This window comes from Stigmatopora argus, chromosome 11 (assembly GCF_051989625.1).
Source record: "Stigmatopora argus isolate UIUO_Sarg chromosome 11, RoL_Sarg_1.0, whole genome shotgun sequence".
NCBI classification, from domain to species: domain Eukaryota; kingdom Metazoa; phylum Chordata; class Actinopteri; order Syngnathiformes; family Syngnathidae; genus Stigmatopora; species Stigmatopora argus.
This window is the reverse complement of record NC_135397.1, coordinates 11,343,687-11,359,505: the sequence shown is the minus strand read 5'-3', so window position 1 is coordinate 11,359,505 and position 15,819 is coordinate 11,343,687. Positions and strand designations below refer to the sequence as shown.

The window sequence follows — 15,819 nt, the reverse complement described above, 5'->3', positions numbered from 1 at the left end:
CAAAATTGAAGACATAGGCACTTAGACGATATAACCTACGACCTTTAAAATTTCATTCTTATTGACTCTTTCTGTTCCTATAATTTTTTATCAGTATTTGCTGTCCTTTGAATTTGGACTGGCAGTAAAGACCATTAGTAAAACCAAACATCCTGTCAGGGGTACAGAAACTACTACTGTGGTTGTATTAATTAGCAGCGCAATGATACTTGTACCGAGTAGGTTTGGCCAACGATTTAAAAAAAATATGTCATCACCATTAATAACGTGATATGACATTGATGTGATTAACTGAGGTTAACCGCAAAGTCATACACACGTTTGACGATTGCGGTCCTGGGACTGAAAGATAAAAGAGTTGATTTCTGGCTATGATGGTCCACTGTCAAATTATCAACAGGCAAGACAATGAACACTAGTTTCCTCCTGATAGGCAGGCAGCACACTAATTGTGGGAGCTGCAATCAAATTGCTAATGCTTTAATTCATTGGATTAGCGGCTCTGCAATTTTTCCATTTACACAATATATAAGAGTTTCTGACACTGTTTAAAAAGTTAACTGAATAATGACCTGAAAATCCAAATTAATTTCATAATCTCATTATAATGTGAGGCTTTGAGAAATATTGTGATTTAATGAGAAAATTTTCATTTGAGGGCCAATTGAGAATATTTTATTTTAAGGATGACTTTTAAGAGAGTAAAATCTTCTCAGGGATTTACTAACAACAACTAATGTAATAATAATGTCTATTATTTAAAAAAAACCTTCTCTGGAATGTTATCAAATTGTATCTGTCAATTAAATCCAACAACAAAAATCTGCAACATTTCTGTTCCAAACATTACAAAGTCTCCTTAAAACTAGATTCACCATCCAACCTTTTTGTGTAAAAAAGTAAATTGTAAAGTTCTCATACTGTCAAATAAAGCAGAGCTGTACATACAGTCTAGCTCAGCGCACTCACACACTCTGGCACGTATGGATGACACGCAGTAAGCGTACAAGGATAAACACACGTCACCGAAGTTCATTAATTGAATTATTGGTCACCATTAGCATCATCTGTTGACATACGCTTGCACTAACACAGAGTGCTTTCCCTGTGTCCACGACACATTATTATCTTTTGTGTTTCCCCTAATTAGAGGACTATGAACTCTCTTACCTGGTATGTGCCAATGCCTATGTGTTTTGGATCAATCTTCACAAGTTCGGCCAACGGGTCCTGGACACGTCTTCCAATGGACACTGTTGACAAAAACAGACACGTCAGCCAGGACGCCAACAATGCTTCACTGAACACTCAATAGGAGACCATGAACTGTCAGAGTTAGGCTAATGATATTCACAGGTGCATTATTTATAATTACTTAAAATTCAAATGTTCTTATTATGCATAGGCCTGAGGGGGAGGCCAAATCCAATTGTCATTCTGGCAACCCAATAATAATTAAATCTTGCTTTAAATTAGAGCTCCTGTATGTGTCATTTACATTGCTGATGGATGTGAACAGACAACTTTAGAGTCATTAATTTTGGTAGGCGCATGCACACAATTAGTATTAGTTGCTTGAAGCCAAATGTATTTCTCTGTGGCAACGCTGGCAAAAGTGAAGTAAAATGAAAAAAAAAATGAATGAAAACATCTTTTATCTTGTGTACAGCAATTTGTTTGACTGCTGTTGTTTTAAATGTGCTGTATAATGTTTGACTTGCCTATTTAGTCTGCCACCTTTTAATGAAAATATGTGTCTGTTTGCAAAGATATGCAAAAATAAACAAAAATTGCCTGAAAATGACATTTTCAATCAAATAAAAATTGTCTTGCAACCCTGGTAAGATTATATCAAAGTATAGGAAATATATAGAGGGAAATTTTAAATCAAAGCAAGGTCACCATTATAGAACAAATTCTTAACCTTAAAATAATAATAATAATTTTATGAGAAAAGAAGTCAAAGTGGTTATCTCAATTATAAACCAAATGTGTTTAACTAATATCTCAGAGCAGCATTTGAATGCCTGAAAATTTAAAATGATACATTAAACCATGTTTCTCAATGTTTTTAAGAGTTTAGCTGGCATTGATGAGTATCGGGTCATCAGTCGTGGATGTCCCTGACAGAAAATGGAATGGGGGGGTTATAGAGTGGAGGGAGTATGTCTGGAATCAATGGCTCCCCTCTCTCTCTCCTCTGTCGCTGCGGTGAGAGGCTGCAGCCTGAGAAAATATTTAGACAGGGATGGAGTTTCAAACCTGCCCTTGCTCAATGCACCTACCAAAGTCTCATGTGCTTTTTGCTCTGCCGTCTATCTTACCTCCCTGTCCTTATTAAAGGTTTATCAGCACAATAGATTGGTATAATTTAAAGCAAGAAAAAAAGTCAAAGGCAAACAAAAGTGGTTGTGTCGAGGTCCTAGAAGAAAAGTTTTCTTTCCATTGGATACTTATGATTGATCATTCGATATGATGGCCGAGCAAGGTGAATTAGCAACATTTGTCACGTAGAATACCAGAGTTCTTTTAGCATTTGAAAACGTTTCCTCCGCTTTGTAAAAAAGCCAAAGGCCCAGGTATTAATTGTCTCTAAAAGATTATCCTGAGTGCTTATATTATTCTGTATGGACAGTGATTTTTCCACCCACAATATGGTTGAAAAATGGCCTAGCCAACTAATTTCGAACTAGTTAAAGAGTAAAGTAAAGTAAAATGTCTTGAGCTGAATATTGCTCTTTTGCTTGTGTTAAACCAGTCCCAAAATTTAAAGCAAGATGCAAAGACTACGATAACAGGATCAAGTTTCGGCCAGTCGTAAAGCTATGTGTTACCCTGCTCCCTCATAAAAGTCTATCTTGGTATTAGCACACTTGACTTCTGGTTTTGGGAGAGGACCACCACTATGTTGGGTTGATAATCTCAAATTTGCCACATGCTAAAAGAGCAGCAAGCACACATTTGCCCCTTTTTTATACTCTGGTGTGTGGGTTCTCCCATGAAAAGAAATTGGTTAAGATATAAAAAAAAAATGAATGTTTGGCCATATTTAGGAAGGATAGACTAAACACAAAAACAGTTCTCTTGCTGACTAGTATTTAAATTATAATCTTATACTGCCACAGTCCCCTTTTATCACACGCCGAGTGGGAATGATGGACGCTCCATGCGCAGCACCCCTATGTGGCCACTTCAAAGAATACCGTAGTGACACCGGCAAGATGTCCAAAACGCTGGGAACATCTACTAAAAAAAATGCTGCAGGATCACAGGAAACGGGCGAGGAATAATTCAGCCTCGCTTGATTTAAGGTTTTTATAGAGGAAGTCTGTTGGAAACATTTGTTCTCAGCAACAGTGTTTCAATGTTGCCGCTGTGTATTCCATGTGAAGGAGCACCACAGAGACATTAGGGAATGTAATAGCAAAGCCAGATATTGACCCAAGTGCCAATAGTCCTACCTGGGTGGGATCATCATCAAAATGCCCTGAATAAACACCATCCAACATGGCAATTTAAGGGTCAGGATTACCTGCACTTCTGAGGTTAGGATCCAAATCAGGCATCTCTTTGACTGCCTCAGTACTCACACTATAAATGGATGCTCCGGCCTCATTGATAATACTGGTGTGGGGGGAAAAAGAAGTGTAGTTAGTAGGGAGACATTCTGGAAGAGGAGGAATACCACAGGATGATTGTGGTCTTAATGTCACCATTAATGATAGGACAACAATTAACTCAACATAGAAAGCAAAATTACTTTTATAGTTAGTCTTATGGAGGCCAATTGTTACATTTTTCGTAAATGCATTCTGTTTTTGTTCTTCTTTTTTATAGTATGAGGAAAAAAGTTTTTTATTTTATTTACCAGAAAACATGTTTTACTGGAAACCCACAATTTCGTATGTACAATATGTATTTTACACCGCTGTAAAAGTAGTGGATTTATTAAAAAAAATATATATTGCATAAGACAAAAATAATTACATGAACAGAAAATGGTACAATGTTGAAAAAAAATAAATTGGGTTTTGATTATTTAATTTTAAGCACGCGGCATAAAACTATTCTCACACTTGTTAGAGATTCTAAATGAGATGTTTAGCAAGCACTTTAGTAAAAGGCTGCGAGACGACATTAAAAACTGTACAAACAAAATGCAGAAATTTCCCAACGACGAGGTCGCTGTTCATGTGACACTCCTGGCATCTAGAGGACGTTAGGGTGTATTGCGTAGCGTTTGGGATTCAAAACGCAGTTTTTATTAAAATAAATAATAATGTAAATATTATATAAGTGAACAAAACACAATGCATTTTTCAGTTATTATAATCCTGCTTAATTTCGTTTCATCGTTTTAAATTAGAACTGTTTATGACAATATTTTCCAGCACAATTATTTTAAAGTATTTATTTAGTTGTATCAATAGTATACACAATTTTAAATTGATCGCAAAAAGACATTCGAAATGTACAAATGAATTTTAAAAATTCACCATAAAGCTAATTCTTACAAAATCCATTGTGCTGTATTTTTATTAGTATTATTAAGTTGAATTAACAATTTCCGTATTTTACATTGATTTGATGAAAGAACTAATAACTATATGTATATGTAAAAAATGGTTAAGGATTTTTCAAACAATCCTAATACATGTTCCGGATTAGTAAAAAATGTTTAGTACTGTAATCTCTACTTTAACCTGAGAAACAACAATTAAATGCCACTTCATAAGAACAAAAAAAATGTACATTAACTGCTCGTGTATCAGCACAAAAACAAATACAACATAAATATTAAAGATAAACAATACTACAATGTAAAACGTTACACACAAAAATTCCCCCTAAGAAAAATTTGGTTTTTGCTTGTGTAAAATTGTTTCATAATAACACTTTATATATATTTCTGAAACTATATATATTTTTAATTGATTGTATCTTATTTTAGGTGTGATGAGGTATTTTTACTAGGAGTTGGACACATTCTATTTTTTTTTTCCAGCTTTCATGTCGTTCAGTTCTTGAAATGGATGAGGCAAAAGGTGGAAGAGAGGGAGTGTTTTCGGTGGGCTTTTTAATATAATTGTGAGGTCAGTGCCTCCTTAGTATTGCACAATTCAGAATCACTCACACACATACACAGGGCCCACAATACGTTTCCCTCGCAGAAGCCTGCAATCAAAAAAAGGACCTTATCCTACTATTCATGGTCACCACCAGCCCCCCCACTATGCCCCACTGTTCTTTTTTTTCAGTTCACCATCCATCAGGCTGACAGCTGACATATCGCCATGATGACGCTACTAACGAGCTGTGGCACATGACCTTCAATAGGGTCAAGTCAGAGCTTGTCATTAACCCAACAACACAAGCGAGAGGTGTTGGAAGAATAGGACATTGCGCCATGTTTTTCCCCGACAATTAGTCACTACACAAGATCCAAAGAGCATACACCGTTAACAAAACCTTTTGAGTACTAGTGTTTCGCATTTAGCAGCTAAATCGACAAATCTAAGCACTATTTGAGCATTCATTTAAGTTGCTTAATGCCAAACTAAGGGGCAAATTGTCAAGAATCAGCAGGAAGTGATGAGAGTTCAGTAGAGGCCTGATCACCATTAGTGACAAGCATAGGCCAACAAAACCAATTGGTTTTATAACTGACTACCACAGAAAACTAACGAAGCAGTCTATCTCTTCACCCAGTGTGCCTTCTTGCTAGAGTGATGGACTCAAATACTGAACACCAATGTTAGAAGACCTCAATAAATGTTCTGTGTTCACAAAAGCAATGTGTTAGGGGGCCCTAGCAACCCAACTTGAACGAACGTTTAACACAAATAGTGACATTTCAGTTAATAAGCGACAGACAAAGCCAATATATTCGATCAAAAATCAAAGAGTGTCTGCAACAGCAGAGTGAGGGAGAGTTTCATGTGACAGAAAGTATGTAGACTAAACTTCCGTCCAATACATGTGCTGTCTTATTTTAACATGAACAAGGAATACAAAGGTGCAAAGGGTAAAATGATACCGCAAGGCATGAGCGTAGGAGAGTCCTGATCATGTCTAAGTGAATTAAGGCCAGTAGGGTGGCTGCTGGGTAACAGGCACAGTCACAGATACAGCTCTGAGCCCTCAGTCAATAGCATCACTAGCTGCCGTCACATCGAGGACATTGGCCTGGCAGGCAGCAGAAGGTTGTCTAGTGGCCAGCACTAAGGGCTACGTGGGTCGCACAAAGTCATTAGTAGCCACTGCATGTAACGTGATGACTTCGTGGCCCTGTGGGGTTGTTGTAGAGTAGTAGGGAGAACATAATTTTTGCCCCACCCGAACTGTATACACACGGAAGAAACAGAGGCCTGCCAATGCAGCCGTCCATTCCTGGGGCAAAGTCACAAGCTTTGGTTCTCCGATCCTTCTCTATGTGACTGGTAGCCTGTTAGGGAGACGTACACACCCTTGGGCCTGACAGATAAAATGACTGGCCCCCCTTTGCTGTCCAAATATCAGAGGAGACGGATACACACTTTGATACCTCATTACAGCCTCTGAGCACACAAACAACCTTCTTGCAAATTATAAACAGGCCATCAGATCAGAAAGTAAAGACAAAAGGCGGCAATAATATTGGGCCTTTGCCTGGGAAAGCGCACTTTGTGGAGAAGCACTATCAATTTCGTCATACGCAGCTGGGTATGATGACAATTAGGCTTTTGTCAAGTCAATGATGATGACAAGCCTATGTCTGATTTTTTTTTTTTATATCACCAACAAATCCAGTTCAGAAGACAAAACCTTGAGAGGAAGGAGGTTGGAAGATGCATACATGCCGATTAAGTTACTCTTCAATGTGGGTTTAGTGATGTGTCTGCTGCATGCCGTGTGCAAAGTGAGATATACTGATTAATGCATTTTTACATTTTTTTTTAACAAATATATTTTAAAAATCATTTTTGGATTTTTTCTTGCAACAGGATAATGACCCATGACAAAAAGAAAAACAATGGATGAAACTGAAGTGGCTTTTTAATGAACCCCATTATATATATTCTATACACATACATTATATACGAGAGATGAAATGAAATGAATTCTAGATTAATTAGGTCAATCAATCTGCTCAAAGTGGATGTCCTAAAAAACTAAACTAAAGGAATTAGGGCAATTATGACAAATCTGAAAAGTAAACACACTATACTAAAAGGATATCGGTAGGACAGCTACTACTGTATTGTGTATGTCTTTTAATCTGGCTCACAAACTCCTGTGACATGCATTGACATTAAGTTAAAGCTCACAATAAGCTATGTAGTCACAAATTAACACTCCAAAATGTCTTCATGTCAAGAACTCACACACAAACAAAACGATACAAGTTGCCTTGTGCCGTGCTCAAACAGCCTGGTTCCATTGTTCACTCAGCTGCAAAGCATCACCTCAGGGAAACATTGAGGGCAGTCCCTTTCCTCCCTCCTCCTAACACCCACCCACAAATACATACAGTACATGTCGGTTTTGAAGACGATGACATTTTTCACAGAGAAAAGCGTCCAAATGGCAGGTGTCATGTGCCGTCAGTCTCGAGCAAAGATGCTAGGAGGCAGGCAGGAAGGCTGCACTCGCACGCGCACACGCACACACGCGCGCACACACGCGCGCACACACACACACACACACATACGCACACACACACTCACACAACACTAACTGCCAGTATAAGGCACATCTGAAAAGAGCAAACCCTCACAGACACTTATGTCAATCGTGCGGCAGCAGAACCCCAAATATACATAAGGCACATTGTTGGAACTCATCCTACAAACTGGGGCCCCGAAGGAAGGAGTTGCAACAGAATTGACAGCCAGTGAGGCACGATTGGACAGTGTGTGTTGTTATCTGGATAATAAGATGTACCGACAACCTGCATATGTATGCATACAGAGGTCCTAAAACACAATACATACACACATGCTAACCTGGCACGCCAGATGAATTGTTCCATATATATACACAATTATACGATATTGAGGGTGTTTTTAATAAATCGATTCTGCGATATATCGGGATATTACAACGTAGAATTATCGTATCGAATCAAAAACTGTCAGAAAGGATCTCTACATATGTGCCCAGGTGAACAATGCGGATGTGGATGCACTTCCACTCTCGCTCGACTGCTACTTATGAGCTACTTTGCTGCATTCACGGAGGCCAAAGCATGCCTGGACAAGGACTCAGTCAACACTGGTGTCACAAGAGGGAGGTGAACACACAGCTAGACTCAAATGCACGAGACAGTGCCAGAGGCACTTCCAGGACAAAGGTTTATTGACCTGGAGATGAACACAGGCCAGTTCAAGGCAACAACACAAAATATCTGATTCCAAAAACATGGAGAGGGCAGGATACTTAAAAACAAGAAACCCAGATGATCGCCGTGGGTAAGCTTCCAACACAAAGTGACACACTGGCAACGGACACTTAAACAGGTCTAGGCTAATTATACACTGGTAGACACTCAGTTGATTACAAGAAGTAAGCCTGCTATAGTGAGACTAAAAGACACGCCAAGATAAAACATGAATTTACATAAATGAACACTGCTGATAGCGGCGTATAACAACGGATGCTGTCAATGTGTTCATCCCTCACTTAGACTAGCCTTTGGTAGCAAGCCTGATCACAGTACTTGACAGTAGATACACAGTCATGAATACAGTCGGCTGTCCTGCTAGCCTATAACAATGATCTCATCCCACCAGGGGTGAGCTTTGGGGAGGACATCGTCAAGGGCGCATCATGGAGCTATCCGTATGTCGCTCTTGGACAATTGAGCCAATCAAAGGAAGAATGTTGACTACTACTTGAAAGAGAGATGGTCTCTCAGTTTTTAAACTAGAGCACTACTTGGGGCAAAGACAGGGCTACTACTACAGTAAAGTACAATACCTAATAGAGAAAAAAAGAGATCTTCAACTTAGAATAAAATTATAATAGCCTTTCAAATAGTTTGTCTGAGTCTTCAACATGATGATATTCATAAAATAACATACAAATATATTTTTTTATTTAAAGAACACAATTAATTCAACGTGTTCATTTGATTTTAGCTGTGAGACCAAGTGGTCAAGAAAAGAGTATACTTTCTAATGGCCCGAAGTGCTAATGTTTGTGTGCAATGTGTGTATATCATTGCCACTGCCCAAAGATCTTTCTGACCTTACACACACTGAACACAAACCCTGCCCTGTATTATTGCCCTCTGATATCATAAGTATAAGCCTCTTAGGGTCCAAACATTGTCAGCCTGTGCTTTGAGCATACAACACTCACCCATTAACTGCAATGGAAAATCAAGCTGACAAGAAGGCTGAATGCTTGTCACACAATAGTGTTAAGAAAAAAAGCCATGATGGTTTTCTTTTTTATATACAACTATTTAAATACAACTGTATATTATTAACTATTACAATTTACAAACTCTGTCTGTTATACAACATTCATTCATTCATTTTCTGAACCGCTTTATCCTCATAAGGGTCGCGGGGGGTGCTGGCGCCTATCCCAGCTGACTTTTGGGCACTAGACGGGGAAATCCTGAATCGGTGGCCAGCCAATCACAGGACATATTATACAACAACATCGTAGCTGAAAAAAACTACAACAAAAATGCCTATAATAAAATATACTTTGGTAACCAAACATTCAAATTTGGGAGGATGGGTGTGAATATAACATAAAACATAATATTACCCATGACATTAAGACCTCATTCATACCACTTATTTAGCTTTATCTTGTCTTATTTTGTATGTTTGTTCTGGTATTATAATGCTTCCTGCCCCAAATTATTATTACTTAACTGTCCTATATTGTGTCCATAAATTTACAAAAAAATACATCAATCTAAAATCTTGGAATTGATTACACCTTAAGGGACAGATCAATTTTGAGGGATCAGGACTATTCCAATACGTGCATGCGTGTCCGTTACCAATTAGTCCAATGAAACAAAGATTTAGAATGACCCTTTTCTCCCCCAACCAGTATACCCCTCCCACAAAGATACAAATAGAGGCACATCTGCCTCATTGACAGACAAGGTCATTTTGGCAGATGCACACATTCAATAAGCATTTAGGCTTTGTTTTTTCCCACAGTAATGCTCTTTCAGCAGGAAGCAAGCACATAATAGGGCCCCAAATATATGGCAAGAAATCTAATGTGGATTCACCCCGTGTGGGGCCATGGCAGGCACAGACAAATCTTGTCAGATCAATGATACCCCACGCTGTATAAGATGAAGAGGAATGCCCTTCATTCCGCAGGAAGTTCAAATTTAATCCTCTAACGTAATGATGCTAAAATCTTAATCGTGAGTCTGGATATTTAGATACTATACAAATAGTGATTTTTTTTAAGAGGATCAATGATATCCGATATTTCCTAATATAGTTGCCAGGAGCGTGCGTTTAGATGTGGGTACACATTGAACTAGTCTAAGTAGGATTCCAGCATGGCCACAAAATATTCACGAAATAGCGTCATTAAAGATAATGATGGCAGTTCTGGCAATACTTAAGTCACGCTAGTCCTTTTATATACACAAAATGATAATTCATTGTCAAGTCGCCGTCGTAATTAGGACGGTCAAGGTCAACTATGGGTCAATCAGCAGGGGAGGAAACCCTTGGAGTTAGTGCAGAGGAGCCGTGGGACCCAATGATCTCACTTGTCCATTGAAGAACTATGTTGGTCCAAAGTGGCAGGCGAACCAGCTGGATACATTAAATGTTTGTAAAGGAAGGTGGCAAATACTAGATTTAACATTACTAACTACATACGTACTTCCAGTAAGTTGAAACATTACACCTTTAAAAATTGGGGCTTAGTTTATATATTACTATATACCACCCTACAGAATAAACTACACTGAAGTGCACTTAAATTATTTCACGAGTCACCTAAAATTACTTTGCCTTTTATATTATTTATGCTTTGGAAGAACATATTTTTGAAAGCGGACATGTATAGAGATACAATATGAGGCACAGCAATAGATGAATGGATAGTTGTAATTTCAAATCTAAATAATCCGACTAAATTGCAAAAGAGTTCAATAATTTATATTGATCAACCATGTATTTAAGTGAATAGTTCTCTGTAACTCATGTACTTCCATTGACAGCAATAGATCTGCATTGCATTTTTTGAGCTGAGATGGCTCTACATGATCTGACAAATGTTAAAATGGATTGGACGCCACTTTCCATCAATGCTGTTATGCAGTCGATAACAAATAATTTTAAAGCAAATCTTGTTGGAAAATCTTTTTGTAAACTGATTTGATCATGCAAGGCATATGATTTTACTACAATTACTTCTACAACTATTGTAGTTTGATGAAGACATAAAATATATTTTAGAGAATCAACAAAAGACCACACAATTGTGTTTCTTTATCATGAGATAGATTTTTTTTTCTTTTTTTTTTTTGTTTTAACAAGAGGGCTATTGCTTTTATTGAATGTGCTATGTGCTGAATTGTTGTGTGTTTGACAAATATCATTTTGAATGAGCGGTAACATTCATAATAAAACATTAACTACATCAAAAATCTAAATATTCGTCCTAGAGGCTTTTAAAATCCTAAATAGCTCTATTAAAAGAACGAACAAGGGAGACATTATAACCAGGGCGACTCAACTAAAAAATATCTTTAATAAAAACAATCCCGTGAAAGTAATAACGCCTCCCTTTTACCGTGTCTGCTCATGAAAACAGAAAGAAAACCGATCTTTATAAGACGAAAATGTGAGCTATTAGAGCAAAGGTGTTCCCGCTGAAGCCGCTGATGAACTCGGGATGATACACATTCCCGCTTGCGTGGTTCTAGGCTGTGGTCCCGATGCTAACCTCAAGTCAACAAACAGAGTGAAAGCTAGCGCTGCGAGGCCACTAGGTTGTTATGCTTGGAGCGAGCTCCTGTGGTGTTGTACGCCCAACTGTGGAACAGGCTAGGTTACAGACACAGTGCGCAATGCAAAGCGTCCTCTTAATTGGCCTAAAGTGAAATAAAGTCCAGATGGCTTTAATAGACAATATTCACTAGGAGTGTCAGGGGATCGCATTCCTATTTGCCTGTGCACCTCCACCCCTAGAGTTCTTTCACCTCTATCTGTGGGTTTTTCCACATTCCTCACGCCACTCACTATCCATACTTTTACTTTTTATTGAAATGCATAAGTCATTAGTATTAAATATTCGTTAATTAATTTTGACTGTCAAGGAGGTAAATGTATGTTTAGTAGTTGTAAAAGCTGCACTATTTCATAAAGTGCCCTCAGCATATATATTTATTTTGTAGCTAGCTAGATAATATGACGTGCCATTTAAGTAACATAAATAAAACCTATATTGAAACAGAATTGTTATCATTAGGCTATAGCTAGAATCACTGATACAGCTCTGTTTCATAGATGTTTTGCCTGGCTATGTATTAGGTTATCTGTCGTTGTTATGTATGGCTCAATCACAATTAGATTGAAGATTCCTTTGAAACGATAAACGTGTTTCCACCAGCGATTCAAAGTTATTTGAGGAGCACATATTAGGATTGGTTTGGATTGAATTTATCCCATGTGGGGTATCTAACTCTACAAGAGATAAAGAAGTGAGCATCATCTGAGCATGTGCTGTGTAGCCACAGCTCATTCTTGCAAACATACCAGAAAACCTTAACCCATTTGAAACTTTTAAGTGTCACCGGCCTCTGAACTCCATTTCTGGAGTGTTCGATGGACGTGAGTTCTTACCAGTAGGACACATCCAGAGGGTGAAAATAGCACTTGGCGATGAGATCAGCGAAGAAGGACTCTGTCTCACGGCACGCTGTCCCATTGCCAATTACAACTCTGCTGCAGCTAGCGTTGACAAGCAGACAGGGGAAAGGGGAGTCAGACTATGAATAACCTGCAGAATTAATTATGTAGATATCCAGCCACTAAAAATATAGTGAATGGAAAATCTGTCACTACCTGTATTTGTTCATAAGATATCGCAGTTTTTCTGCTTCTCTGTCATTGCGAGAGCCATGCAGATAGACAACATCAGTGTGGAGAATTTGACCTGAGTGCACAAAAGAAGCAAATGTGAGCTCACAAACAAATCCAGATTTATGTCTATTCAGTCAGAAAATAACAGATCATAAAACAGTAACCCCTCGATTATCACGTCTTCACTTATTCGCTATTTTTTCCGCTATTATTATAAAAAAAAGTTCATAAACGTGAAAATCCATGCTGAAACTCGTAAGCGGATGTCACTCTTGCTACTACAAATGTACCTCGCTTGTCGGTGTGTCATTATCAAATTATATAAAAAACACACACAAATGGTGTCCAGTGTTTATTAGTACCGAGCATTTGTAGGGTGGAAGGCATTCATGTTTCAACATCAAATCGTTTGAAAATTTACTGATAATTTAACTAGGAATACATCACTTTTGGACAATAAATATTTTTGCACTTAGTTCTAAAATATGACAATTTCAGTAATAAATAAGTAAGGATTAGGAAATTATTTTTCACTGACAGAAACAAGTCAGGAGGCATGGAGGTGGAATGGTTAGTCCGTCCACCTCACTGTTCAGAGATCGAGGTTTCAAGCCTGGGTTCCTGCCTTCCTGTGTGGAGTTTCCATGTTGTCCCCGTCTCAGCGTGGGTTTTCTCCACGTACTCTGATTTTCTCTAACATCCCAAAAATGTTGCATGGCAAGCTTAATGAACACTCCAAGTTATCTATAGTATAGGTATGAATGTGTGAGTGAATGGTTGTTTGTCTCATTGTGCCCTGCGGATTTTTTTGTATTTTGTTGGGGGATAAAATTAGTCCCCCAATTTCTTTATTCACCTGAAAAAGGGCAGGGCTATCAAGACTTTGAATTCTCATGATACTTGTATAATGACAATAAAAGCATTCAATTCAAAAAGCCTGACTGCTATTCAAGTGCGACTCAAAGATTAGTTAACCCTGAAAATAACGAGAACAGATTCAATTTCAATCCGTAGACAAATTCAAATGACTATTTAGCCTCAGATTTCAAAGCAATGCTACTTACAGGATGGTATGTTCTCTTACCGGTTGGAGAAAGGATTGCCAACTTGCAGCCATGTCTGAACCCAGGGTCCACCCCCATCATTACACAACCCCGTACTGGACACACCAACAAGCGCTGGCGGAGATTTCGCACAAACATGGCCACTGATTCCTTCTCAGCTGTTTTGGTAAGGTTCGTTCTAAAAACGGAGGCATTGGGAGAATTAGAGTTCTAATTGATGGTGAGGCTCTAGTTAAATGTGTTTGACAAACCTGTACATTCGGGTAAGAAAAGGCCCAATGAGCCTTTTGTATGAGTCCTCTACTGAATTCTTGATGAGTGTTTGATGGTCTTGGTGCGCAAACGTCCTTGTTTTCCACCTGTAATTGAGCAATAGTTGAGTTTATCGCTCATACTATTGCATGTGTGTGATAGTCACTGTGTGAGATGTGACCTGTTGTTAATGCACCACCACGTGAAGTTGTTCTTCACTCTGTCAGGGATGTTCACCTTCACAGTCAACAATTTAAGACTCTCGCCTCGGTTGACGGCCAACGTCTGTTCAGCAATCAAAAAGGATCTGGTTAATGCATTAAAAAGGTGCTGGAAGGAAATTTAAAATTCTCAAATTATATCAACTGCTTTTAATCTTGCTCTGTTTTTCTACTAAACTTCACAGGTTCTCATGTATGGACAAACTTTTTCCAAAATATATCTGCTTTGATAATAACTATCAGATCAAAAGCAAAGTTTGTTACCTTTGCTATTAAGAAGGCTAAGTATAGTTTTCCATTCTGGTGGTGTAAATGTACATACTGCTTTCCTTTAGCAACTTGGATTCACTGCTTGTCCCCGGCCCAGATAAAAAATGAAAAATACAAAATTAAAAGAAAAAAAACAGCACAAATGCAGTATCATTGCAGTAAATCACTGAGGCGACCCTGATAGGGAACTGATTTAAGTCGCTTATTATTCTTCTGCTTAAAATAGTTTCCCAAATAATTTTTCCCTCCCAAGATATTGTTGTTGATGTTTGAAAATATTTTGTGTGTTGTTATTATTAATGTTTTTTAGAGGATGCTCCAAACATTTTCAGTATAGTTGAAATTAAGGGATCGTGGAGCCCATATCATGACTTCTACTCCCTTCAAACTACAGCAGCTAACTATTTAATGGTAATATTTCGTGCAGGAGAATTTTGTTCATTACAGATGGCATGATTATTATTTTTTCACGGCAACAATGGGTCCCATTCCCTCTCTGATAGAGGCAATTACATAATGACAAAAGTTGGAATGGTCATTCAAAAAGATAAAAAAATACTTTCACTACACAAATAAAAACAGGCCTGATGAGCCTCAGAGTGTGTCCTCTGGCCAGGCCTGTTGTGATGTGACCCCCATTGCCTACCCCTTTAGAGGAACTGTTACATGCTGTTAAGCAAACAGTAGTAAGTGTCTGACCTTTACAGCGGGGAACCTTTAGCACGCCACGGCAACGAGGCACGAGAAACGAGACATCAATCTGGAACCCAAGTGGAAAAAGCGAGCTGACAAATGCCACCACTGTGCCACTGTCAGCGGCAAGGACCGCCAGGCCTGCCCCCGCCACCCGCCCACGAACGCGGCTTGCCACAACCATTAGAGCTCATCGGCACCCGGGCACAAAAGCGACAACACCAACATGAAAAACACAGCTAATGGCATGTCAGG

The 15,819-nt window shown here is 38.5% G+C and overlaps 1 protein-coding gene across 1 annotated transcript in view; it reads right to left on the bottom strand.

The window, feature by feature from the left end:
* The window catches only part of srbd1 (S1 RNA binding domain 1), a 36,556-nt gene that overhangs the window by 11,116 nt on the left and 9,621 nt on the right, over positions 1 to 15,819 (bottom strand). The window contains exons 10-16 of the mRNA XM_077614100.1: positions 14,562 to 14,665; positions 14,380 to 14,487; positions 14,149 to 14,306; positions 13,047 to 13,137; positions 12,825 to 12,932; positions 3,533 to 3,624; positions 1,171 to 1,253 (exon numbers count right to left, since the gene is read on the bottom strand). Of these exons, the coding sequence (XP_077470226.1) occupies positions 1,171 to 1,253; positions 3,533 to 3,624; positions 12,825 to 12,932; positions 13,047 to 13,137; positions 14,149 to 14,306; positions 14,380 to 14,487; positions 14,562 to 14,665 (744 nt within the window). The remainder of the gene's footprint in view (positions 1 to 1,170; positions 1,254 to 3,532; positions 3,625 to 12,824; positions 12,933 to 13,046; positions 13,138 to 14,148; positions 14,307 to 14,379; positions 14,488 to 14,561; positions 14,666 to 15,819) is intronic.